A 26,498-nucleotide genomic window follows, 5' to 3' on the forward strand; every position below is an offset into this window, starting at 1 on the left:
CTTGTTGCCTGAATGGTATAACAGGGAAACAAAGAAGGAAGGCTCTCTTCTGTTTCTTCAGAGGAGCTGCAATCTTCACCTTCACCTTGCACATTGAGCTCCAGGGCTACCACTGGAGCCTTTGGATTTCCTGTGTTCAGACAGCCCTTTTGTACTTTTTTACACCTGACTCTGTGGGTGGCCACTGTAAGACAATCATGTAAATTCTTATGTATTTGTATCTTACATTAAATCTGTTTCTCTAGTAAGCACTGACTGTTAATAGATTTTGGTACTGGGAATGGCTCTAGAGAAACAAAATTATAAAGATGAAATTCTTTAATGGCTTTAGTGCAGTGGTGGTGAACCTTTTAGAGCTTTCAATGATACAAACAGCCTGCTGTGGCACACAGGTGTAGGTTCGCCACCATTGAGTTAGCGGTTTCTGGAGTTGGCTCTCCATAATTTGACTGAGACCAAAAGATGCCATGGTCTTTCCTCTTGATACTGTGGGGAACACAGAGTCCCTGAAGTGAACTGTTTAAAGTAATAATGCAATGTAGATCCATTTGATTATACTAGTTCACCACTTGTGAGATGAAAGGAACTTAGCAACTCCATGTACGACATTTTTGAATATTTTTGGCAGAGTGGGAAATACAATGCTGGCTGGTTCCTCTCAGCATCTCTGGACAAACTAGTGAAGGAAAACAATGAGCTTAAAACATTCATGGGAAATCTAAGTCTTCTGTGAGGACAAATTAAGGAAAATAAGGAGTTCAAAGATTCAGCTGGGGATTTAGCTCAGTGGTTCCGCCACCTGTCTCACAAGCACAAGGTCCCAAGTTCAATCCCCGGTACCACAAAAAAAAAAAAAGAAGGGCAAAAAGATTCAAATTCCAAGCTCCAGACACACAAAGAATTTAAAAGTTTCTACGTGTGTCCGGAAAGAGAATCTCCTCCCCTACAGCCACGGGGCTGAGACTGCAGAAACTCAAACACGGGCCCTAAAAATTTGACTGCCTGAAATACAGTGTTAAGTTTAATGCTCAGCCTCAAAGGGTATCTGAAGTAAAGGTGAGGGCAGTGATCAGAAAAGAATGGGATCCCATAAACTGGGATGGAGATGTCTGGGAGAATCCTGACAAGGCTAAAGCTGTTGAGCTCCTAGACACTATAAGATAATTCTGCAGAGGAAGAAATTTCTCCACCCACAGTGGTAAAGAAGCAACCCCCCCCCCCGCAACCCACCCATGATGTTTGCCTCTCCTACTATACCTGAGGAAATGAATCCTATGTTGACCAAGCATGATAATGCTGACACTCCTCAGGACTTACCCTCACCACCCATTTTTGCCTCTGACTAAGGAACACATTTGACAGCCAAAGGAGTGAGGCAATCAGCTCATGCTTATGGAATTCACTGATCTTACCATGTTCCTCACTATCCAGAAGCAGCTGGATTGATAGAAAGGTAGAATGGTCTTTTGAAGACATAGTTGCAGCACCAGCTAGGTGACAATAGCTTGCAGGGCTGGGGCAAGGTTCTTCAAAAGGCTGTATAGGCTTTGCAACAGCATTCACTATGAGGCTCTGTGTCTCCCATAGCCAAGATTCTCGGGTCCAGGAATCAAGGGTTGGAAGTTAAGAATGGTAGCACTCACCTCTAGTGATCCACTAGCAAAATTTTTGCTTCCTGTTCCCTCCACCTTATTCTCTGCTGGCTGAGATGTCTTAGTTCCAGAGGGGCGGAAGGCTTGTACCAGGAAGCACAACAATACCTTTGAACTGGAAGCTAAAACTTCCCCCTGGTCATTTTGGTCTCATGAGTACACAAGCTAAAAAGGGAGTTACAGCATTGGCAGGAGTGACTGACCCAGACTATCAAGGGGAAATCTGACTATTACTCCACTATGGAGGAAAAGAAGAATGTATTTGGAGTGCAAGAGATCCCTTGGAGCATCACCTAATAACACCATGCCCTGTTATTAAGGTCAATGGTAAACTACAACAACCCAATCCAGGGAGGATAACAAACAGTCCAGAACTTTCAGGAATAAAGGTATGTGTCACCCCTCCAGGAAAAGAACCAAGATCTGCTGAGGTCCTTGCTAAAGGCCAAAGAAATACAGAATGGGCAATAGAAGAAGGTAGTTCTGAATGTCAGCTATGATCCCATGATCAGTTACAGAAACAAAATTGTAGTTCTCTCCTAAAACACTTCCTATGTAATGTACTGTTAACAGACTTAGTATTTGTTCTTAAGTATTGTTAAACCTATGCTATAATATTCAAGTCACCCAAAGAAAACTTGGCTTCTATTCTTGGAGGGAATTAGTGCACTTCCATTTGTACGCAGGATAGTTTTAACATGTTAGGCCTAATTATGAAGTCTCTGTATCTGAAGACTAGGGTTTAAGGGAGTGTGTCTGGTTGTCAAATTGACAAGGGGAGGACTGTGATACTGTAGTTAACTGACTATCAACTTGAGTAAGAATCACCTAACTAAAACGGATTGGCATAGTTCTGGTGTGCCTGAAGGGATTTAGTGAAGACAGAAGACCCACCCTGGGTGTGAGTGATAGCAATCAATAGGTTTGTTGTCATAAAAGGGAATCAAATAAGGAAGACTGCTTCCGTTTCTTCAGAGGAGCTCCAGTCTTCACCTTTGCCTTGGACATCATTCTCCTGGCTTCCAGTGGAGACCCTTCAGTTTTTGATCACAGACCCTTCGGCCTTCTGATTCGGACTCACATGAAATACTAGAGTGAGCTCCAGGACTTCAACTGGATCCTTCAGATCTCCAGCGCACAAACAGACCTTCTGTACTTTTCCACACCTGACTCTGCAGGCAGCCACTGTAAGCCAATCTTATAAATTCTTATATATTTGAATATCTGGCATTTAATCTGTTTTTCTAGTAAGCACTGACTGATACATAATAACTGTAAAGTAACAAATCAGAAGACATTTTTAATAATTACATCCTTGAGATCAGTTGAAAAACATTTTTAACTTCAATTTATATTATTGTGGCAAAGATGTCTGAAAGATAAAATTCAAGGACAGTAACAGAGAGGATATACAAATTCAAAGAAAAACAATTAAAATTTTCAACCACTTAGGTTTGTTTTTATATTTTTAAATTAATAACATTTAGCATCTATTAGGTAAATTTAAAAGTGATATACCTGATAGAAATATTTTAATATGCCAGAAGTTTCGTATTTCTGGTAACCTTTTAAACTTTTGGTTAAATAATGTTGCTAAACTTTAGCTCAAATATTGCAACTTTCAATTTAAATATGTGCAAAGGCATACACAGTTTCTCAAAGTGTTGTAGGGGACATTTGAATAAAACACTTGATGATTGTTGTTCTATACAGGCAAAGTTAGTTACAAGTAAGTAAACTCCAATGCTGGCCTCTCTCAAACTGAAGGATGCACTTTTTCTGGGTATTTCCACCAACAGTACTATAAGTAACAGATAGCAAATTTTAATATTTGTTTACCACATGGAGGACTGGATGAATGGAATGAATGAATGGTGACTAAGTGTCAAACTATATCACATTTGATACTGGGAAATTACAAACTAATATATTTCTATTAGCAGTCAAACACAGACCACATAATTCAAACATAGCCAGACATCAAGACTCTTAAACTATAAAAGAGAAGCCTTAGTATATTTAAAAGCCTTAGCCAGACATGGTAGTGCATGCCTGTAATCTCAGCACTTGGGAGGCTGAAGCAGGGTGATTGCCGTGAATTTGAGGCCAACCTGGAATAGTGGGTTCAAGGCCAGCCTCAACTACATAGCAAGACCCTGAAGCCAAAAAAGAAAAAAGAAAAATCCTAATTTGTATGTTAGGCAACAGATGAGAGAGATTAAAACAGTAAACAAATACAGTACTTTACTTTTTCAAGAGATAAAACTGATAAATGAATGGGAATGAGAGTCTGGCAGAAGGAGGCAAATTTCAAATCTCTTTGCCATCTTAGTAGAAGTGAAATTTCATATTAATAAATGAAATTAAGATTCAAAGCTTTCACTAAAGTCAAATCTTTATGAATAAAACTTAAGTTTCAAAAAATACTAAATCTTCCAAATAGTAAATTGTAGTTCTTTTGTAAGTCAATATTGTTCTAAGACCCTCAGTAATCCCCTAATTTTCTCATCCAAGAAGGAACAACTCCATCTGCCTGACCAATGTGGTTCTTACATTTCACATCAATGGACATAATGTCTCTAGAAATCATTCTTACCTTCCAACTGATTTTGCCAGGAGTTATGGACAATTTAAGCGCTGACACATCTACTGCCTAGGCACACTTTTAAATCACTTGAATTATTACAAATTAAGTATACTTTCATGAATTGCTGCAAAGCTAATTTAAAATAGTGTAAAAGGCTGGGAGCACTCCATATTTTCAGTTTTACTGAAGTATAATAGCTATAATCTACACGTACTGACAATGTATAATTTGATAAATTTTGACATGTGTATACAAATTTAACTGTTGAGAATTGTAATCCCCCCCTTTTGCTAAAATATTAAATAGTATTTCTGTTATCTGAGAAAAATACTTACTTTCATGTAATTTACAATCTTAGCAAGAACACCAAACTTATATCCAGAGCTTCCTGATAGAGCTTTGAAGTTAAATGATCCGTTGCTATGATCTGGAAATTAAGTTTAAAAAAGACAACTGTAACAATTTCATATTATACGTTATGACATTTAAACAAGATGATTTGAAATTAGTGAAATACTTGAGTTTTTCATCTCAAAATTCTATCCTCTAAAACTGTGGTGAAAAACAAAATATTTGAGTATATATTAAATTATTTTCTCACTAAGGGCAGAAACAAAGTAAAAAATAATTTTAAAGCATTATAGTTTTTTATGAGTACTTTTACTCTTACCTTAAACTTGATTAGATTTTCCCCATATACTTAGACATGAGAACATTACAAACCTCAATCTGATCCAAAAGTTTTTCAAAAACTTAAAAACACTAGAAATGAGCAATTTCTCTGAGACTTTTTAGTAAACTCAGAGAGAGAAGAGAGAAACAGACAGCAAGTGAGGGTCAGGGAGAGACAGCGAGGACGAGGGAAAGAATGAGACACAGACTTTTATAGAACATAATTTGTTTCAGAAGATCTATCATTTTGTTGTATGCAAAAACCCTAATGCCATGATTGCATCACAAACACATTCAATTATTCATAGCCAAGAACACTAAAGAATTAATCATAAATACTAAAAAAAACCCTTAGAAGTATATATTCTATCAGCAAGGCACCAGCTCAGATACTATAAATTACCCATGTGGTTGATCCACAAAGAGAAAGGCTAAATAAAAGGGGAAGAGGAGCCAATCTTTGGCATCAACTTGGTAATAATCATTTAAACAAAAGACTGCATTAGATCCACAAGTCAAATGTAACAATTGTCAGAGATCCAACAAACAGCTTTTAGATGACAACATAATACTCCTTTGAGAATAGTTAGTGAAAAGTCTTTATTGAATATGCTTTGAGACTAAAATGAAACTTCCTATGTAACTTGCCCTTAAAAATAACTCAGTTGGGCCGGAGATTTAGCTCAGTGGTTTCGCCGCCTGCTGTGCAAGCGGCAAGGACCCGGAGTTCCATCCCTGGTACCAAAAAAACAAACAAACAAAAATAACTCTGTTGCTGGGTCTGGTGGTATGAGCCTGTAATTCCAGCGCTCAGGAAGCTTAGGCAGAAGGATCCCCTCCAACTGGAGGTCAGCCTGGGCTACACAGTAAGTTCAAGGCCAGCCTGAACTATAGTGGAGACCTTGTCTCAGAAAAACAAACAAACAAAAACACTTTGTTATAGTTTTGACAAATAATTGACACATAGAAGTCTACTCTTTCCAAAAATAACAAAAATATCAGGACTATAGGTATTCTTTTGCAGCCACTATTTCAATTACAAATATTACCTACATAGTTCAGTTTTCCAAGGTGTTCAGGACACAAGCAGCAATAAAAATAACATTTACTGAACCTCTATTATTTGCCGTATACAAGGGTAAATTATTTTCACATTTAATCTCTCCCTAAAACCCTATTTAAGTATTATTGTCTTCTTCTAAAATAAGAAAATTGAGGGTAGTGACCAAGTAGATTGTAAACCCTATGATACTGCCTTGTATAAGACCTATTAACTAGCCTTCACACAGAATTCCATTTGAAACCAGCTATGTTGTCAGATCACAGAAATTCTTTAATGTGCATTTCATGTTACCTTGTTTAATTTAATAAAATACTACAAAGCATATCCTACACTTCTGTATAAACAACTAATTGGAGCTGGGTGTGGTGGTGCATACCTGTAACCTCAACACTTAGGAGGCTGAGACAGGAGGAGCATCAAGAGGAAAGCCAGCTTGAGTTAAACAATGAGTTCAAGACTGTCTCACAAAGAGAAAAAAAAAAAAGCTAATTGGAAATACTATGAAAAAGAGACAACATATTTTTTAAAAAACACTATACAAAGGATCAATTATAAACCACAGTATTGCTTATCATGGGGTCTCCAGATCTTAATTCACTGCCTACCATAGTCAACATTCATTTATTAAATGAATGAATGAATGTAATAAGGATATTTCCATGTACCCGTTTATGGCCCCAGAAATTAATCTACTAATTTATCTACAATTTTAAAAAACAAGTGTACATACCAAGGATATATGCAGTTGACTGGTGACTTAACAGTCATTTCTTTAATTAAAAAACTGATCCTGTTATGTTTAAACCAAACTCTGAATAATACAACATAATTAAAAACACTCTCCGAACAACATTCTCAACTGGAGATGACTCTGCCATTTAAAAGGCATAAACTCCCATAGACTGCTTTTTAAATGAAGGCTGTGTTTACCTACCTAAACTCTCTTCCAACTTGTAAAGCTGAAAACCTTACTTCTTTTCCCTCAGAACTGCTTCTAAATCTAATCATCAGATGGAAATAATCACTTCCAGACAGCAAGCTTTACATATTGGACAGGTATTGACAAAAAAGTAAAGAAAATGAAATTCATTTATGAGATATTATGTACACTTCCTGGAGCAAATACTGAGCTGGTTAACCACACCATTGTTTCCCAGGTCACTACCTCTCCTCATATTATCTTCTAGCCCCAGCACTGAAATACTCACTGAAGAATGTGAAATTTTAGAGGTAAACACTAAGGAATCATCAATTTGTTAGTAACTCCCAACAGAAATTTAGCTTAAGGATTAAAAAAGAAAAAAAAGGGGGGGTAACAGTTGATATCCCAGACAGCTCTATTGAGGTTTATGAATGATTTATTCTTCAGGGTGGCAAGACTTAATGCAAATGAACATAGAGGAAAACTCGGCTGCACTGTGATCCAACCAATAGAAGCACAGCTCCATCTTGGCTGTGCACTAGACTGCATTACAAACAGACGATACCATCGCTTCAACAGCATCCTTTCAGACCAGAGGTAGGTTTATACCATCTTTTTTACTTGTAATCCATGTCCATATGATACAATAGAAAAATATTTCAGCATGAAAATCAACCAGAAAGCTTTGTTCCTTCTAAACAACCCCAAAAAGCAATTATTCATTCCACTGCTTGGTATGATTTTATTATGAAAATGTGAAGACTGCCTTGTGCTATTTGATAAGCACCCTGACCATCTGTGCCTTAATGGAAAATTCATTACATTTTATACAAACGTGATCTATATCCAGACTTTAAAATAAACCAAAAACATTTGATGTTAACTACCTTCTTGCTAATTTCAGTTTCCCACAGCAATTTCATTTCAGCAGTTCAGTCTGTCTTAACAAAGGATTTTTCTCAAAGAAAAATCTAGACTAAAAGCAATTCTTGGGCTAAAGCTTTCTGATTGTATGTGTAAATTATCTTGGCTGATAAGAATACAGCTACTCACCAGGAAGTTTGATGTATTTTAACAAATATGAGAAAATAGTTCAAAATTATTTTTATTTGACTTTGAATACAGATGCAGAGAATACCAAGAAGTATCACAATTTGATTTTTATATAAAAATTAAGACCATAAAATATATCATTATGTGAGCTGTATTAAACGATAACCAGTGATAATTTAGAGCTTCAGACTTCCCTAACATTTTAATTAAGGTAATTCCTCACACTAAATTTCTTACTGTACTATATGTCATGGTATGATTAAATAAAAACATTTCAGATAGCCTTCCATTTTTGATAAGCCACAAAAATATGTATTTATCATTGCATTTAAATATAATATTGAAGCTATTCTTAAACTGATCCTCAGAACAAATACAAAAGGAGTCTTTTTGATGAACTACATTTTAAAATAAAAATGTCCTAAGAAGAACTGGTTGAGGAACCAGGGTAATTCCAGGTAGAAAAGATTATTTTTTCATGGCTCAGACCAATCATTCCTGTCTATTAAAAATTAGTATAAATTACTGACCAAATTTCTAATTTTATAGTATTCAAACATGAAAATATCAGTACTTAGGACCAGGATTTAGTTCAGTGGCACCGCACCTGCCTTGCCAAGCCCAAGGTCCCTAGTTCAATCCCCAGTACTGAGAAAAAAAAAAATCACTATTTAGATGTCATAGCTCAATAACATACCATACATACTAAAGAACCAACTTCTACCCTTTATCTTGCTAAGCATATTTCATCATTAAAGGGTTTTCTCATAAGTTCTGTTCCATTTCCTAGTCAGTGTTCAGCTAACATGAGTAGACTATCCCTTACAAAACCCAAAGGTTCTTGTAACAGATATTAGATCTCCCAGGTTCTATACAATGGGGTTAATTACCTAGAAACCATTCCTATTTGCTACACAAAGTATGGGAGGCAAAAACAAAGGGCCCCAGACAGCATAATTTTGTCAAATAAAATAGTTAACTTAAAACTTAAACTTCAGGTAAACTTTTAAACAGAACTTCAACCACCCACACTGTTTGAACATTCACACCAGCTTATATTTAATTGGAATTTATCTATCCTTAGCACAGGTGAAGGCTCATTACTGCTGCACCACACTAGGTAGGATTAGGAGTATAGTTCAGTGGTAGAGCACTTGCCTAGCAGGTGCAAAGCCCTGGGTTCTAACAGAAGTTAAAAAAAACACAAAACTTAGAGGCATGGCCTATCTCAAAGAGTTCCAGAGCTTAAATTGCTCCACATTTAAGTTATTATGATTAAGTGATCATTTCAAATGATATCCTTAAAAGCACCAAAGAATTCAAGGGTTTTTACCATAAATAAAGCTAAAGCATAATTTTATTCTCATCTGGCACTCCAAGGTTCCAGAAAATTCCATCCTATCCCCATAAATATTTCAATGGGGCCTCCTGAAATAGGAGGAAAAACTGGTGGAGGAAATACATCAAAAAATAACATAAAACAAAATAAAAACCAAAAACATATACAAAAAGTCATTTGCTTTAAATTCCCTATTCCTATGAAATTTTTTAAAAGAAGACCCCAAAAAGGTACAACAGGATTTCACTTCTTTTTTCTTACCATTTCTCTTGCTTTTTATAATGCATGTTTACATTTGCTTGATTAAATTACATTTTAGTTTCAAAATACAGTCTCAAAATGGGAGAATATCCTAACAATACATTTCTTTTTATGTGCCTAATCCAACATAGGCATAGTTTGTGTGTTTTATTTTTTGGTAGTACTGGCAATTGAACTCAGTGCCTTCACAATGAGCTACATTCCCTATTCCTTTTTTAATTTTATTTTTATTGTGAGTCAGAGACTGGCTAAGTTGTGTAGAATCTGGACTAGAACTTGTGATCCTCCTGCCTCAGCCTTCCAAAGTGCTGGGATTACAGGTATGTGCCACCACACCTGTAAGGCAAGTCTTCATCTTATATTTCACACAAAAATTAATATAAGAATATATGACACTAAATTGAAAATGCAAAATGGTAGAATACCATGGGAGTTTGCTTTTTTTTTCAGATGAGCTCAGAAGCTAACTAAAGTGGCTTATCGGTTATCAATACACTCAACAGTGGCAAACCATCATAATTTACAACATAAACCTGATATATATATACTCTGTGCTAAATGGCTTGGAAATTTCCAGCAAAGCATAGACTTCCTTTTAGAAGTAGTATACACTGTTATCTCACTGTAATTGTAAGAATAATTTTATGCATTTTTATGTGTGAATAAAGTGTACAGTCTAATCAAAATGAGTGTTTACAGAGCTGGAGATGTAGCTCAGTGGTAGCGTGCTTAACATGTACAACTCCCTGGGTTCAATGCTAAGTACAAAAAAAAAGTTTACTAATTCTAATTTTCTAAAATTGAAATATAACACAATAAGCTTTTAAAAGCTAAAGGCAAAGAACAGCATTTTTTCCTCCTTTTAAAATACATTGTTTTAGCTTTGAATAAGTAATAAATTTAAGGGTTCAAAAACAAAAGAACATAACCAGGTATAAACGGGTAAGTCTCACACATACCTCTGTGCCCACCACTCATTCCAACCCATCCCCACAATAACTGTTGTATCTTGTAGATCATGACAAGATTTTTGTGCAAACAGAGCACTTTAGGTATTATTTCCTTTTTTGTATAGGCACACTGTCTTGTACCTTGTTCTTTTCACTTAACATGGCCCAAAAATCTTTCCATATCACTACAGAGTCATATGTGGTACTGTGTGGAAAAACTATCAATTTAAAGAAGACTTCATGGATGGTACAAGTTAGCCTCAAATAACTGAATCTAGTTCTGTTTCTGTCTGCCTTTTTGCAATCCCTTTCCCTTCCCCTCTACCATTCCCCCTTTATTTCTTAGGGGCAAGAGGACCTAAGAAAAATGTAATCAGTTCACTTGTACCTCAAAAACATAGTATGTGATTTCATTAGCCAGTTTTCTAAAAATTCTAAACTGTCATTTTAAAATGGTAACTTCTATTAGTGTTTATTACTTCCCCTCAGTTTTAAAGTCAAAACAAACAAAAAGGTTCTCCTCATAATAAACTAAAATAGAAAGTAATAACTTAAGAATAATGTATTCAGGTACAAGTTAGAAATTTATATAGCCAATTTCTATAAAAACAAGTTTATTATGGAATGGAAATAAGATTTCAGATGAGGCTTTTAACTTATGTAAACGAGGTATCTAAAATCAATTGTAGAAGAACATTTTAAATTAAATTCATTAATAGTGTGGATTAAACTAATTTGAGAAGCCTAATATAGAGAAATATAGCTTGTTCCTTCTCTACTCCCCTTTCTCTCCTTATCATTGTTCCCTCTGCAGTTACTTCTACTGCCAGGTCTAAAAACCTTCAAAAGAATTTGCTATACATATTTCAAAACAGGACTGAGATGAGGATATAGCTCAGTAATAAGAGCGCTTGCTTAGCACCCACAATGCCCTGGGTTGAATCCCCAGCACCAGGAGGAAAAAAACCTCAGAAAGAGGTCAACCTGAAAGGCCTTAATGGAAAGTCTAAGAAATATTTCCATAAATGCAAGAAGGAAGGGGGCTCTAGGTTAGCACCAATAAAATTACCATTTCATGAACCTTTAGGCCGCTTCTTTCTGCTCTTTACCCACCCACACAAGTGGATCTGTTCTCTATTTCTCCAAGGTCCTACTCTTCCTCTCCCTGTTGCACTGAGATGAACACTGCAACAATGTTAGGCACCCCTCCCAGGAATATCTACATTTTAGCAGTGCCAAAAATTTTAAAAGAAGCTCCAATCACTGAGCATTTTTAAGATGTGTATGCACATATGTGCCCTCCGATGCCTTCACTAAATTAAGGAAGACAGGTCAAAAAGGACTAACTTTTGTCTCCAATGAGTACATTTCTATGAGTTGAATGTTTGTGTAGGTGGTGATTAGAACCAGGGGTAAACAAGGCAGAGGTCAGATGGGCAGCCAGCCTGTCAAGACATCCGCATTATGCAACACACTGCCTTCTATACTAATGGCATCCCACAGCAATGTGAAATGTTGAGCCCCAGAGTTGTGCAAGGTAGCAGCCCTTCTTTCCCTAAGAATATGCTCTGAAGAGAAAATTCAAAGGGCAAGCAGGTAATTTTGAAAGGCTAAGAGTACAGACATAGTTTGAAAATCCTGTAATGTAATGAGAAGTGAAAGACCTATATTCCAGACTATGTATTTCCATACATCTCTGAACTAATAGAAACAATTCAATTACTGCCCATTAAGTCTGTTCTCCATCACTTAAAGATGAAGGGTCACTAAGCACCATGAAGGCATTCTCAAATACAAAAGAAAACATATATTAAAGGCTTCATCATTTTAACCTTCAAAATGCAAGAAGGAAAAAAGAAAGTCCAGCCAGAGAGGTGAAGCAATTTGCCAAGTAAACTTGATTTAAGATAGAAAATAAAACCTTAGAAAACAAAACTTTATCAATCCCAAAGTTTTGTTTTTTTAAACAGAGAATGGAGGCAGGGGATTTAGATCAGTGGCACTATGCCTGCCTCACAAGTACAATGTCCTGAGTTCAATTCCCAGTACAAAACAAAAACAAAAACAAAAAACAGAATGGAATTTTTTAATTGCAGTATGTTCAGACCATGGAATATTACACAGCAACTAAAAATGAACTGATAATGCAACAGTGATAAATTTCACCAACTTTATATTAAGAGGAAAAAGAGACACCAAGAGGCTGTGTATAGCTCCATTTCCATGAACAGGAACATCAAATCCTCAGTGACCAACAGGGATAACCTCTGGGAATGGGGCTACTGACTCAGGTGGGGCCTGAAGGAGACTTCTGGTCAACTTCAAGGCTTTAAAATTCTATATATAATAAAAGCAAGGAAATGTAAACAAATATAGTTATGGCTTTGAGTGTGCAAATAATATTGTGCTTATGTTTAAAAGCAGTCCTCAGCTTTTAGAGATAAATGAAATATTTCTAGATCAAATAATGTATGGGACTAGCTTTAAAATAACCCACAGGATGGGCTGGGGATTTAGCTCAGTGGTGCTGCTGCCTGCCTCACACGTGCACAGTCCTGAGTTTGATCCCCCGTACCAAAATAAATAAATAAATAACCCACCCACAGGGTTAAACAAGTGGAAAGAAGTACATAGGGCCAAGAGTTGAGAAATGGCCGGCTGTGGTGGCACATACCAGTAATCCCAGCACTCCGGAAGTTGAGGCAGGAGAATCACCACCTACATAGTGAGTTTAAGTCGACCCTGAATAACAAGACCCTATCTCAGAAAACTAAAAAAATAAAAAAGAGTTGATAAATGAAGTTGTATTATAAGCATATGGAGGAGGCTTCATTACACTCCTCCCCACCCTCCCTTCAGTATTGTGAATTAAACCCAGAACCTTTGCACTGCACTATATATATACAGTCCTTTTTTATTTTGAGATAGGATCACTAACTGCCCCAGGCTTCAGCCTGTGATCCTCCTGCCTACCGAAGTGCTAGGATTACAGGCATGCACCACTATGCCCAGCTCATACATTCTTAGATTTCTGCACTACCATGAAGTTTCTTTACATGAAACAGATGCACAAAAGGCACCTCTAGAATTTAGAAAAGTATTTGGTACACAGTAGGCAAGAAATAAACATTTTCTGTAAGGGTGAATGAAAGCTTGTTTACAAATATGTAGTAAAGAAAATGCATACAGCTGGGTGTGGTGGCACAGGCCTGTAATCTGAGCTACTATGGAGACTGAAGCAGGAGGAGCTAAAGTTCAAGGCTAACTCAGATAACTTGGCAAGACGGTCTTAAAACAAAATACAGTGGTGCCTCCACTCATGAACTCGATTCTTCCCAGAACTCCAATTGCAAACCGAGTTGGACAAGAACCAACTCAAATTCAATGGTTAAGTTCAATGTTGAACCTTATGGGGAAACTTGATTCATTCTCATCCAGTTGAGTTTGCAACCAGCATCATGGACAGAATTGAGTTCATGAACCAAGGCACCACTGTAGTAATACCAACACTATGGAAGGCTGAGACAGGAGGACTGCAAGTAAAGCCCAGCCTGGACAATTTAGTAACTGAGACCTTGTCTCAAAATAAAAAATAAGGGACTAGAGATGCAGCTCAGTGCAAAGGCCTTGGGTTCAACCCCAGCACAAAAAAAGGAAAAGACACACACAATGATAGTAATCAACGAGTTAAGAAAAGAGAACTGGGCCGAGTATGGTGGCACATGCCTGTAATCCCAGCACTCAGGAGGCTGAGGCAGGTGGATCACTTCAAATTTGGGGCCAGCCTGAAGTACGCAGCAAGACCTTGTCTTAAAAAAAAAAAAAAAAAAGACAATCAATTGATTAAATGTTTTTTCCAAATAATGGAATTACGTTTATTTCCAAATAGGTGTGTGATTTTAGAAATTACCTTAAAATATATTTGAAAAGATCAAAATAATCTAAATTCATTTAGTTTCTATACTATCAAATTTCAATCCTTACATTCCCATTTAAAGTCTAACAAATATCAGGTAAACACAAGCAAAATACAATGCAAGAATACTGAAGTCTAACTCACTAGCTTATTGTGTGAAAGGAAGTAATACTAACTACTAACTATATGAAGGCCAAATTTGTCTATATTTTTAAATATTAGTGTCCAAACATCATTTTTAGGTATGTGAAAAATAAGATTATTGTCTAGAGAATAATCTCAAGATTAAGGTGCTTCTCAGGCACCACTGCCAAAATTTTATTTATCCTTATTCTGAAAGCTATCATTTGGCTTTTCTTTTTTCTCCACTACTTTTCCGTAAGTCTCTATTTCCTGATTCAGATCACCTGTTATTGAAGTTTAAAGGTGTAGAAATAGAAAGCAGAAATACAGTGAACTGAGAAGGTAAGAAAAGCCATAGGGCAATGACAATGCTTTTCCAGGGCACTCTGAAGAACACAACCTTAAAATATCAAGACTTCTTACAGACTGTGGTTCAATGACCACTGCTTTAGTTAAGTTTTCAACCAATCCAGTGCCCCATTTCCCCTTACATTAGTTTTTGTATATGAATCTTTTTTTTTTTTTTGGTACCAGGGATCAAACTTGGGTCCTTGCACTTGCGCAGCAGGCAGCAAAACCACTGAGCTAAATCCCCAGCCCCTTGTATATGAATCTAAAATGCAAATATTTATGTGTCAAATGATAATACATAAAAATAGAACAGAATTTAAATATTTGGAATATACAAAAAAATACAATACTATCACTAATTCTGTTAGGCAATAAGGAAAATTCATACCTATGTAAATTACCAAGAAATCTTAGTACTGAGATTGGAATGGACAAACCTGTAGTTTGGTCACATGTATTCACTTTCTACCTTTTTGCAGATTCAAAAGAGCAACCCAAGACGTAGAATCTCTCAGAATGGCTTCCAGCCAATGGAATGAAACCACTACTTCTGTTTATCAGTACCTTGGTTTTCAAGTACAAAAAATTTACCCTTTTCATGATAACTGGAACACTGCCTGCTTTGTCATCCTGCTTTTATTTATATTCACCGTGGTATCTTTGGTGGTACTAGCTTTCCTGTATGAAGTGCTTGACTGCTGCTGCTGTGTAAAAAACAAAACTGTGAAAGACCTGAAAAGTGAACCTAACCCTCTTAGAAGTATGATGGACAACATCAGAAAACGTGATACTGAAGTGGTTTAGCCCGCTCTAGAACAGGAACAAAATCTTTAAAAGCAGACTTCAGCCTCTTCTGAGAAAAAGGAAAATTTCCTGAGGCCAACTGATACTACAAAGCTGATTCTGACTCCAAATGATTAAAAGATTTCCAGTAGAAGAAAACACAAGTGAAATACGCACTTTGTGTGGGTGTGTGTATATGTACCTTACATTAAATATACAGTAAAACTTCATAAATGTGAATTTACCAATATATTTAATGACACTTCAAAACCTGAATAAAATTCCTAGTTCTCAATATTGAGCAGCAAAAGGTAAACTGGAAAACATAACCAAAGTTATTAATGCTAAAATAATGTATACCCAAACAATTTATATAGATTAAATAGTATATGCATAACAAAAATGTTATTGTAGATGCGTTTCTAAATCCAAAATACTTCCATTTACACATAAAGTCCCTAAGTGTATAATATAGCAATATTTTCTAATTTATTGAAAATGACATATTTTAATGATTTGAATTTTATTAAAGTCTCAAAACAGAAACAACACAAGCATACCTGCATAAAATCATCCAACTGACCAGCTGTTTAGTAAGACATACACAATCTAGAATAAGCCTAGACTATTTTCAAACCAAAACTTACTATTACATCTCCCAAACAGCAATTCTTGAGCTTATTCTTTTGTTTTACCTCTCACATTCACTCTCTTAAGGACTAATAAATCAAATGTAGAAAAGACTGCAAAACGAGTAAAAATAAGCTATTTATTAGAGGCAAAGAAACATGATAGTTCTCCTGGGCACGGTGGCACACACCCGTAACCCCACCTACACAGAAGAGTGAGACAAAAGCATCCCGAGTTTTAGGCCAGACTGGGCAACTTAGAAAAACCCTGTCTCAAAAGAAGAATAAGTCTGGACATGTAGTTTAATGTGAGGTCCTGAATTCAAGCCCTACTCTACAAATTTTTATTTACAAACAGAAGTGTGAAAGTTTTATTTCATGAAAATTCCAAGGGTTGTCTAGATATCATTTTACCACATTAACACTGCTTTGCCATTAGCCTTGAGGCAAAGCAAAGCATGCTGGTAACCACTACACTACCCTTAGACCAGAAATGATACTCTTAGAAATTTATTCTGCAAAATTAGTCCAAAAGAAGAAAGCACATAGTACAAAGATGTTTATGCCATTATTCAAAAGGGCCAGGGATTTAGGTCAGTGGTGCTGCCACCTGCCTCACAAGGACAAGGTCCTGAGTTTGATCCCCAGTATCCAAAAAAAAACACCTAAATCTTTAAATGTGACACATCAATAGATTATTAAAAAATTACTGAATCCTATGACAAAACAGAAAAACACTGAGTATGTGAAGTGAAAAATAAATTCATAACATAAAACTTTTAACAAAATTTAGATATTGTTACATATTTACATGCATACAAGTAAAGCCTGAAAACAAATATGGAAAAACTGGGACAGCTGACATGTTAAGAGAACTGTGCGGGAGAAGAGAGTGCTAGAGATTGTAAAAGACTCTATCTCTATTACTGATGGAATGGGATTTGGGGATTTTGTTTTTGTGTTTGTGTTTTTAATGAGGTAGTGAAGAAAGGGGAACAGACATCTATTATTTTCAAAGATCCATAATTAAATCCCAGGGCTAGGGATTTAGCTCAGTGGTTCCGCTGCCTGCCTCACAAGCACAAGGTCCTGAGTTTGATCCCTGGTACCAAAAAAAAAAAAAGAAGTTGGACATAATTAAATCTCAGCACTTGGCAGGCTGAGGCAGGAAGATCTCCACAAGTTCAAGGCCAGCTGGGGCTATATAGTGAGTTCAAGGTCACCTGGAATACATAAGACCATCTTAAAAAAAAAAAAAAATCCATAATGGACAGCCAAAATCACTTTTCCACTAAGTATTTTTCTTTTATAATTCTTCTAACAAATGCAAACAATGTAACCAACTTTCAAAGGACTTCGGAAACTTAAAATACATATGCGAGGCAGGCGGTGGAACCACATCTTCATGTTTTCTTTGGTAGTACACATTCTAAAATTGGAATGATACAGAGATTACCATGGCCCCTGCACAAGGGTGATGCACAAATTGATGAACAGTTCCATATTTTTATTTGGTGGGGGGAAGAAACCACATCTTCATTAAGGTTGTGGTACTTACCACAGATGGATCCTTTAATAACTAAACTGTTTGATAATGTACACTATCAATTTTTCCTCACCCTATTCTGTAATTTATTTGGCCATTCAATAAATATTCAGTGCTTACTACCTGTGAAAGATTAGGCCAGATATCAAGGGTACAACGGCAAACAAGTAAGCACACTATTACAATAATGCTTCACAGGAGCTTTGTCAGTGGGTGTTAAGTGCTATGAGAACCCAAAGATTAAGTACAGAATCCAGGATGAAGAATGAGAGTATCATATCCCTTACCCATGGCTGTGCTCTCCATGTTTTCAATTGCCTATGATCCTAAGAAATTAAATGAAAAATTCCAGATCTAAACAACTTATAAGTTTTAAATGGCCCACTGTGCTGAGTAACATGATAAAATCTGTGTCCTGCTCTGTTCATCTCAGGTCAGGGATCTAGCTCATGATCCAGTGTATCAACACTGTATTGTCACTCAGTAGCTGTCTAGATTGAGATAACTATTATGGTATTATAGTGCTTGTGTTCCAGCAACCTTAGGTCGTATCCTAACACTATTTCACGGTGTCTATATCATTCACCTCACTTCACGTCATCTCACCACACAGGTATTGTAAGATTCCATATCACCACAAGAAGAATGCAGTACAAGAAGATATTTTGAGAAAATAGGAGACCACATTCACATAACTCTTACAACAGTATGCTGTTGTATCTTACTATTGCAGTTGTTAATCTCTTACTGTGCCAAATTCATCAAATGTATCATAGGTAAGAGTAGGAAAAAACAGGGCTGGGGATTTAGCTCAGTGGCACCAAGTCTGCCTTGCAAGCATAAGGTCCTGAGTTCAATTCCCGGTACCAGGATAAAAAAAAAGTAGGAAGAAACAAATTATATATACGGTTCAGTACTATCCAGTTTCAGGCATTCACTGGGGGTCTTGAAACACAGCCTCCAAGGATAAAGGGGTCACTAGTGTATTAAGACTTTTAAGCTGAATAGGAGTTAGCCAAAGAAGAGGAGGAGGGAAAAAAAAAGAAAAAGGTTCTAGGAAAAGGAAATAAATATGAGCAAAAGCCAAGAGACAAAAGAGTAAAGCACATTACAGAGGTGACAAGTACTGTATCACTAAGACAAAGAACAAGAACAGTGAGTCAAGGAGAGGAAGGATGCAATAGGGCATGTAGGATACAATACAAGACAGACTTTACACGAAAAACAATGATAGCTTAAGCAGAGTGTGACAATCAGATTAGAAAAATCAATGACAACTGAATGACAAATGAACAAAAAAGATTCTAAACCAGGATGGTATATGAGATAGGGCGTGGCAAAGCGGGCTGGGGAAATAAACAGGACCTGTCCATTACAAGATCCCAGAACAGCACCAAATAATTCCCAGGACCTTGTATGTGAAATATCTCAAGGGTTCCCATGAGACGTGGACAGCATAAGAGACAGGATGCCAGGAGGAGCCCACTATCCTGACTCTTCCAGATAGCCCTCCAAGATACACAGTGCACTTTTATTTTTGTTTTTATCTTTTCCTCTTTGTCCAGCCCAAGTTCGCTCTATAGAGCTAGTTCTTCCCTTATCCCTTCATCCCTCACTTTTCAAACAAACTTTTGGTACCGTTTTTGGCTTGTCTGGTCCAATTCTTTGTTCAAGGCAAGAAGGACCTGGAATACTTCTGATTGGCGAGCCATTTCTAAAGGAACTACCCGACAACAAGACCTACTAAGAAGCTAATCCAGAAAACCAATGACAGTAACCTGAACTTGGGTGGTGTAATAGTCTTTTGTGTTTACAACCAGTATTTCCAGCTCTTCTCATGTTGAGCACAAGGAAAGACTACACTAAGGAACCCCCTACAGTAGGCTATGGCCTGGCCAATAACTTTCAGCAGGAAGTGATGTATGTTGCCTCTAGGGCACAGCATTTAATTACCAGTATAAGATCTTCCAGACTTCTTTTCCACTTTGGCAGAGAAACCCAAAACATCTGAGATACCTACTCTGTCAGCCTTAGTCCCTGAGTAACTATAAGGAGCTGACCCCTACCAACCCATGATAAACACGTGCTATGAAAGGAAAGAGGCTTTGGGACTGTTAACCACAACAGACTTTATCCTATCCTGTTTCCAGGGATAACCCTGATCAGTTAAAGCAAAGTCCTATAAGGGGCTTCCTGCTGTTGGATGGGACCTGGTGTTTGTGCAGAAGATGATCCTTACCCATTACATATAATCAAAACTATTTTTTTAAAAAAAGATATTCTTGGGCCAGAGATTTAGCTCAGTGGTTCTAACGCCTGCCTCGCAAGCGCAAGGTCCCGAGTTTGATCCCCGGTTCCAAAAAAAAAAAAAAAAAAGATATTGACTGCCACTGAATACAGCCAGTCCAGGCAGTCAAGAAAAAGAAAGAAAACACATCTACTCTGACAGGAAGAAATAAAACTGATCTTATTCATGTACAATCATCTTGATGTAGAATATCCTAAAAAATCCACATAACCTACTGGAAACAAAATGAGCTCAACAAAATTGCAGAATACAAGATCTGTATACAAAATTTACTGTTATTTTTATACACTAGCAAAGAACAAGTCAAAAAAAAAAATTTCATTCACAATATATTAAAAAGAATAAGATACTTAAGAATAAATTTAACAAATTGTGAGATTACATATACATTAAAAACTCAAAAAAATCTCAAACACTAGTGAAAGAAATTAAAAACCTATATAAAGGGAAAAATATTCATGTTCACTGACTTAAAATTGTTTGTTTTTGTTTTCAAGACAGGGCCTTGAACTCATTATGCAGCCCAGGCTGGCCTCAACCTCCCTGACATCCTCCTGACTCAGCCTCCCAGAGTGCTGGGTTTACACCCATATGTCACCATGCCCAGCTTGTTTTGTTGTTCTTTTTTGAGTTTTTTTTTTAACAGTACTAGGAACTGAACTCTGAACTATGTCTCTTCCCACTCAGATATATCCCCAGTCCTTTATTTTATTTTATTCTGGTACCAGGGATTGAACTCAGGACCTTGTGCTTGCGAGGCAGGCAGCAGAACCACTGAGCTAAATCCCTGGCCCTCCCCAGTCCTGTTCTGACCCAGGGTCTCACTAAGTCACAAAGTTGCCCAGGTTGGGCTCATACAATCTTCCTTGCCTCAACCTTCCAGAATGCCAGGATTACAGGTGTGTGCCACCACACCTGGCCTTAATATTGTTACGAAGGCAATTCTCCTTCATACTGATGTTCTGATTCAATCTAATCCTTATCAAAATCCCAGCTGACTTTTGCAGATGTTATTTGACAAACTGAACCTAAAAATTTATATGGAAATGCGAAGCATGCATAAAAACCAAAACAATCTTGGAAGAAAGGAGGAAGGCAGGCAGAAAGGAAGCAACCAAGCTAGTTGGACTTACACTTCATTTTTTCTTTTTGTGGTGCTTGAAATCAAACCCTAGGGGCTCATGCATACACAGCAAGCACTCTACCCCTGCATCACATTCCCCATCTGTGCATTTACACTTCTTAATCTCAAATTTTAACCACAATGCTACAACAATCAAATAACTGGGATACTGGCATAAAAACAGACATGTAAGTCAAGTGAGGCTCCATAAGTAAACTCATTTGTGGTCAACAGATAACTTGAAGAGTGGCCCAATGTAACATAATGGGGAAAAGATAGTTTTGCAAGAAATGGTGCTGGGAAAACTAAGCTATAGTTGTAGCTCTTACATTTAGGTCTACATAATATATTTGAACCAATTTTTGCGTATAGTTTAATATATAGGCCTGAATTCACTAAATTCATGAAATTCACTTTGCATGTAGACTCTCACATCACACCACACATAAAAATCAACTCACACATACTACAGACCTAAATATAAAAAGCTAAAACTATAAAACACTTAGAAAACATAGAATTAAACTTTCATGACTTTGAATTGAGTAAAGATGTCTTTGATATGACACTAAGAACATAAGTGATAAAAGGAAAAAAAAAAAAATGGTAAGTCAAAGCCAGGCGTGGTGGTGGACCCCTGTAATCCCACTACTCAGGAGATTGAAACAGGAGGATTGCGGAGAGTTCGAGGCCAGCCTGGGCTACATAGTGAGTTCAAAACCAGCCTGAACTACATAGCGAGTAAGAATCTATTTCAAACCAAAAAACCAAACACATAAAAAAAGAAAGTTGGGGTTCATCAAAATTAAAGGGGGGGGGGATTTAGCTCAGTGGTTCTGCCACCTGCCTCAAAAGCACAAGGTCCCGAGTTCAATCCCTGGTACCAAAAAAAAACCAAAAAACTTTTCCTCATCAAAAGATATCATTAAGAACATATTATCATTAATATTCAAATATTTTTAATGTTAAGAATTGTCACCCCCATGGGCTGGGGATTTAGCTCAGTGGTTCCACCGCCTGCCTTGTAAGCACAAGGACCCGAGTTCGATCCCCAGTACCAAAAAAAAAATTCAAAATCCCCAAAAGAGCCTATATATGCTCATTTTCAATGTGTTCCTACCCCCATCCCAGATAACCAATAATCTTTTTGTCTTTATATCTGCCTTTTCTATAAATGGAATATCTGTAAATCAAATGGCCTTTTGTGGATTCTTTCACTATGTTTTTGAGTTTCTTCTGTGTTTTATGATGTATCAGTACTATTTATTGCTGAAGAGTATACCACCATATGGATATATCACAATTTGTTCACCATTTAATGGATTTTTGGATTATTTCTGTTTTTTACTATTTTGAATAGCATTGCTGTGAAGATCATGTACAAGTCTTTCGGTAGACCTATGTTTTTATTTCTCTTGGATAGAAACCTAGGAGTGGAATTTCTGGGTAATATGGTAATTTTTTTTGATATTATAAATTTTTAACTTTTTAAGAAACTACCTAAATGGTGGTTGTACCATTTTACATTCTCATCAGCAATGCATGATGGTTTCATTTTTTTTCTCATCCTATCAACACTGTTACTATCTTTTTGATCTTACCATTCCTAGTGGGTGTGAGGAGTATCATTGTGGTTTTAATATGCATTTCCCTACTGACTACTTGTGCGAACATTGTTTCATGTGCTATTGAATACATTTGTGTAATTTCCTTAAAATGTCTTATTCATATTTTGGGGGGGCATTAAAAAAATTGGGCTGTTTTCTTGTTGATTTTGGTGAACTCTTGATATATTCTTGATACAATTCCTTGATGTGATACAGACTAGTGATCAAAATATATGGTGAATGTTTAAATTTAAAAATACAGTATATATATCATGTCTTCCTGAGGTACGATAAATACAGTCATTGATGCTGCAAAGTGCCATCTAACAGAAAGATTAAAACATAGTGTGCCCTCACCTACCTTATTTCATTAGATGTGGCACTGTATGACTTCTGGCTCTTCCCCAAAGTCAAAACGAACATGAAACGTAAATGTTTTAAATCAGTTAGGTACATTGAGGCAGCCATGGCACTCATGAAAATAGGACTTTCAGAACTGAATGCAAAAGTGGCAAGGACAGTGGGATAGTTGTGTTTGAACCAAGAGGGAAGTGTTTTGAGGGGAATTACAGTACTGTAATGATTACATTTAAATATTCACCATATTTTCTATCACTCTGAATATTTGCAAGTGTTTTCTCCAAACTTGTGCTTAGTGGCACATGCCTCTAATCACAGCCCTCAGGAAGCTGAGGCAGGAGGACTGCTCTGAGTTCAGGGCCACCTGGGCCACACAGCAAGTTCAAGGCCAGCCTGAACTACACAGTGAGACCCTGTCTCAAAAACACCAAAAAAAAAAATTGAATTGGTTGAGCATAGTGGCACATGCCTGTAATTCCAGCTATTCGGGAGACTGAGATAGGAGAATCTGAAGTTCAAGGGCAGTCCTGACAACTCACAGATCCTTTCTCAGAATAAAAAATAAAACAGGCTGGGGATACAGCTCAGTGTTAGACTATCCCTCGGTTCAATTCCCAGTACCATGAAAAAAGAAAAAACAATAATAAAATTGTACACTTAAACTGTTTGCTATGCAAACTAAACCTCAATGATATTAATTTCAGGGGGGTACCAGGGATCGAACTCAGGACCTTGCACTTTCGAGACAGGTGCAGTGCCACTGAGCTAAATCCCCAGCCCCAGTGATGTTATTTTTTTAGAGAGATAATAATCAAAATTTTGTCTAAACACAAGACCATTAACATCTTTAGAGCTTAAATTCATTTATCATCCCATCCCTTATATTTAACAAAGTGTTTAAAAACCAAAATATCCACACCTATAATCCCAGCACTCAGGAGGCTGAGGTAAGAGGATCACCAAGTTTGAGGCCCGCCTAGCCTACATAGTGAGTTCAAGGCCAGCCTGAATTACATGAGACTGTCTCAAAAAACAAAACAAAAAAAAGATGAATGTTGAGCTAAAAAATGAACTTAGTCTTACTAAAAGGTTCCTGAAAAATAAAAACCGAACAATCCTAAACAATTTTACTAACCAGAGTTTTGTTTAGAGCCTGATGATCCTCCATGATCTACCTTTGCTTTCTTCTTCTTTGATGATGATGAAGACGATGACTCGGAAGGTAGTGAACGTTTTTCTACTACAGGAGTGGAAAGAGCTCGTTTTTTGAACAGTTCCCGTTCTCTTAGTAGACTTGGATCCATAATGCTGCAAAGATAAAAATATTTATAATTATTACATAAATAATACAAATACACTTCTTTTCCTGCAGTGCAAGAGATTGAACCCAGGGCCTCACACATGCAGGGAAACACTGCTACTGAGCTATATCCCCAGTTTAAAAATATCTTTAACACAGATTCAAGCCACTCAACCCTGTATGCCAAATCCTTATTTTCCAACTAAAATTACCTCTTATTATTCTCTAGCATTTGTTTTACTCATTTATTCATTCACTCAAAAAATAGTGCTTGTGGGGCTGGGGATTTAGCTCAGCGGTTTCGCTGCCTGCTCCGAAAGTGCAAGGAACCAAGTTCGACCCCGGGCACCAAAAAAAAAAAAAAAAAATAGTGCTTGTTATGGGCTAGGAAGCAGTAGAGAAAAAAGAAACAATTTTTCTCTAAAGCTCTAGAACTGCGCTGTCCAATATGGCAACCAGCAGCCACATGCACCTATTAAGCATGCAAAATGTAGCTAGTTAGAACTGAGATGTACTTTAAGTACAAAACATATACTAGACTTCAAAGACTTAGAACAAAGAAAAAAATTTAATTATTGAGATACTTTATAGTGTTAAAGTATTTTATATAATGGATTCAATATGAAAATTTGGGCCGGGGATTTAACTCAGTGGTTTCGTCGCCTGCTGCGCAAGCACAAGGACCTGAGTTCAATCCCCACTACCAAAAAGAAAAACAAAAAACAAATCAATATGAAAATTAATTTCATCAACTTTTACTTTTTTAAAGATATAACTGGCTACTAGACAACACTGTCCTAGAAAAATCAGGACTACAGGGCAGAAATCAGAAGAGGCAAATTTAAGCTCATTACAAAAAAAAAAAAAAATCAGAATTGCTTATAAATGAAACAGTGTAGTTTTAAAAACTAGTGAACTCAAGCACAAGGACCCGAGTTTGGTACCCAGTACCAAAAAAAAAAAAAAAACACTAGTGAACACTCATTCATTTACTGAAGAGACTGGGTTAATTATTTTATAAAAATGTATACAGAAAATTTCTGCTTTGGAGGGTGGTGGGACTAAATAACCTCTTAGACATCCCCCCCTCGACCCAATTCTAAAACTCTACTACAATAAGAAAATTCAAAGGACCAGGAAAGTTACAGGTCAATCAAGAATCTAAAAAATAATCTTAAACTGGGTGTGGTGGCACACGCCTGTAATCCTAGCACTCTGGAGGCTGAGGCAGGAGGATCGCTTTCAGTTCGAGACCAGCCTGGGCTACATAGTTCCAGCACAGTCTGAACTACATAGGGAGACCCTGTCTGAAAAAATAAATAAATAAATAAATAAATAATCTTTTCTGAACTCTCCCTAGCATCCTATCAAGGGTGTACAAAGAGCTCAAGCTAACTATATGAACACATTTGACAAGGTTGAAGCTGATGTTAAGCAGACGAAAAAGACTACGTTGTAGACATTCCTTGACTTACAATGTTGTTACACCTGCTAAACCCATCCTAAACTGAAAATGTATTTAGTACACCTAACCTTACTAAACATAGCTTAGCAACAGAGCCCACTGTGGATGATCAGCTATCTGTCCTCATGATGGTGCGGCTGACTGGGAGCCGAAAAGCCACTTCAGTTGACCAGCATCATCAGAGTCCAGTACCACAGGTCCCTAGGCCAGGGAAGAATAAAAATTCCAAGTACAGTTCCTACGGAATGTGTGTCACTTTCACACTATGGTAAAGTAAAAAACATAAGTGCTTCTACCTGTACTTTGAAAATCTTTAAGCACAGGATACATCAATAAATATCTGCTTAGTAAACAAATGGAAAACACCTTTAAATTCCGCTAAACTTATTACTGATTTTGCAAGGCTTTAGTAAACAAATGGTACTTGCACTCTAAGCTTTCAAAGGTTCTAGAAAATAAATCCTTGCCTCCAAGCAAAGACAACCTGA

At 36.8% G+C, this 26,498-nt stretch overlaps 2 protein-coding genes and 1 non-coding gene across 7 annotated transcripts in view; 2 read left to right on the forward strand and 1 right to left on the reverse strand.

Annotated features, from left to right (window-relative positions):
• Gtf2e2 (general transcription factor IIE subunit 2) overlaps positions 1-26,498 on the reverse strand; it is a 121,434-nt gene that overhangs the window by 52,428 nt on the left and 42,508 nt on the right. For 3 of the 5 annotated variants that reach the window (XM_087216945.1, XM_004867660.3, XM_087216944.1), the window contains exons 2-3: positions 24,381-24,553; positions 4,575-4,666 (exon numbers count right to left, since the gene is read on the reverse strand). In XM_087216945.1, the coding sequence (XP_087073071.1) occupies positions 4,575-4,666; positions 24,381-24,549 (261 nt within the window). In that variant the 5' untranslated portion in view covers positions 24,550-24,553. The remainder of the gene's footprint in view (positions 1-4,574; positions 4,667-24,380; positions 24,554-26,498) is intronic. The other 2 variants (XM_087216947.1, XM_087216946.1) reach the window with 1 other exon arrangement.
• Smim18 (small integral membrane protein 18) lies at positions 7,299-23,608 on the forward strand. Its single transcript, XM_021246658.2, has 2 exons — positions 7,299-7,493; positions 15,369-23,608. Exons 1-2 carry the CDS (start codon positions 7,324-7,326, stop codon positions 15,691-15,693), a joined length of 495 nt encoding a protein of 164 aa, XP_021102317.1. The 5' UTR covers positions 7,299-7,323; the 3' UTR covers positions 15,694-23,608.
• LOC147826781 (U6 spliceosomal RNA) lies at positions 17,709-17,810 on the forward strand. Its single transcript, XR_015438754.1, has one exon. It is a non-coding gene; the product is annotated as a U6 spliceosomal RNA (small nuclear RNA).

The sequence above is a fragment of the Heterocephalus glaber genome, unplaced genomic scaffold (genome assembly GCF_053883595.1).
Source record: "Heterocephalus glaber isolate CG9 unplaced genomic scaffold, H.glaber_assembly_v1.0 deba00001461, whole genome shotgun sequence".
NCBI classification, from domain to species: domain Eukaryota; kingdom Metazoa; phylum Chordata; class Mammalia; order Rodentia; family Bathyergidae; genus Heterocephalus; species Heterocephalus glaber.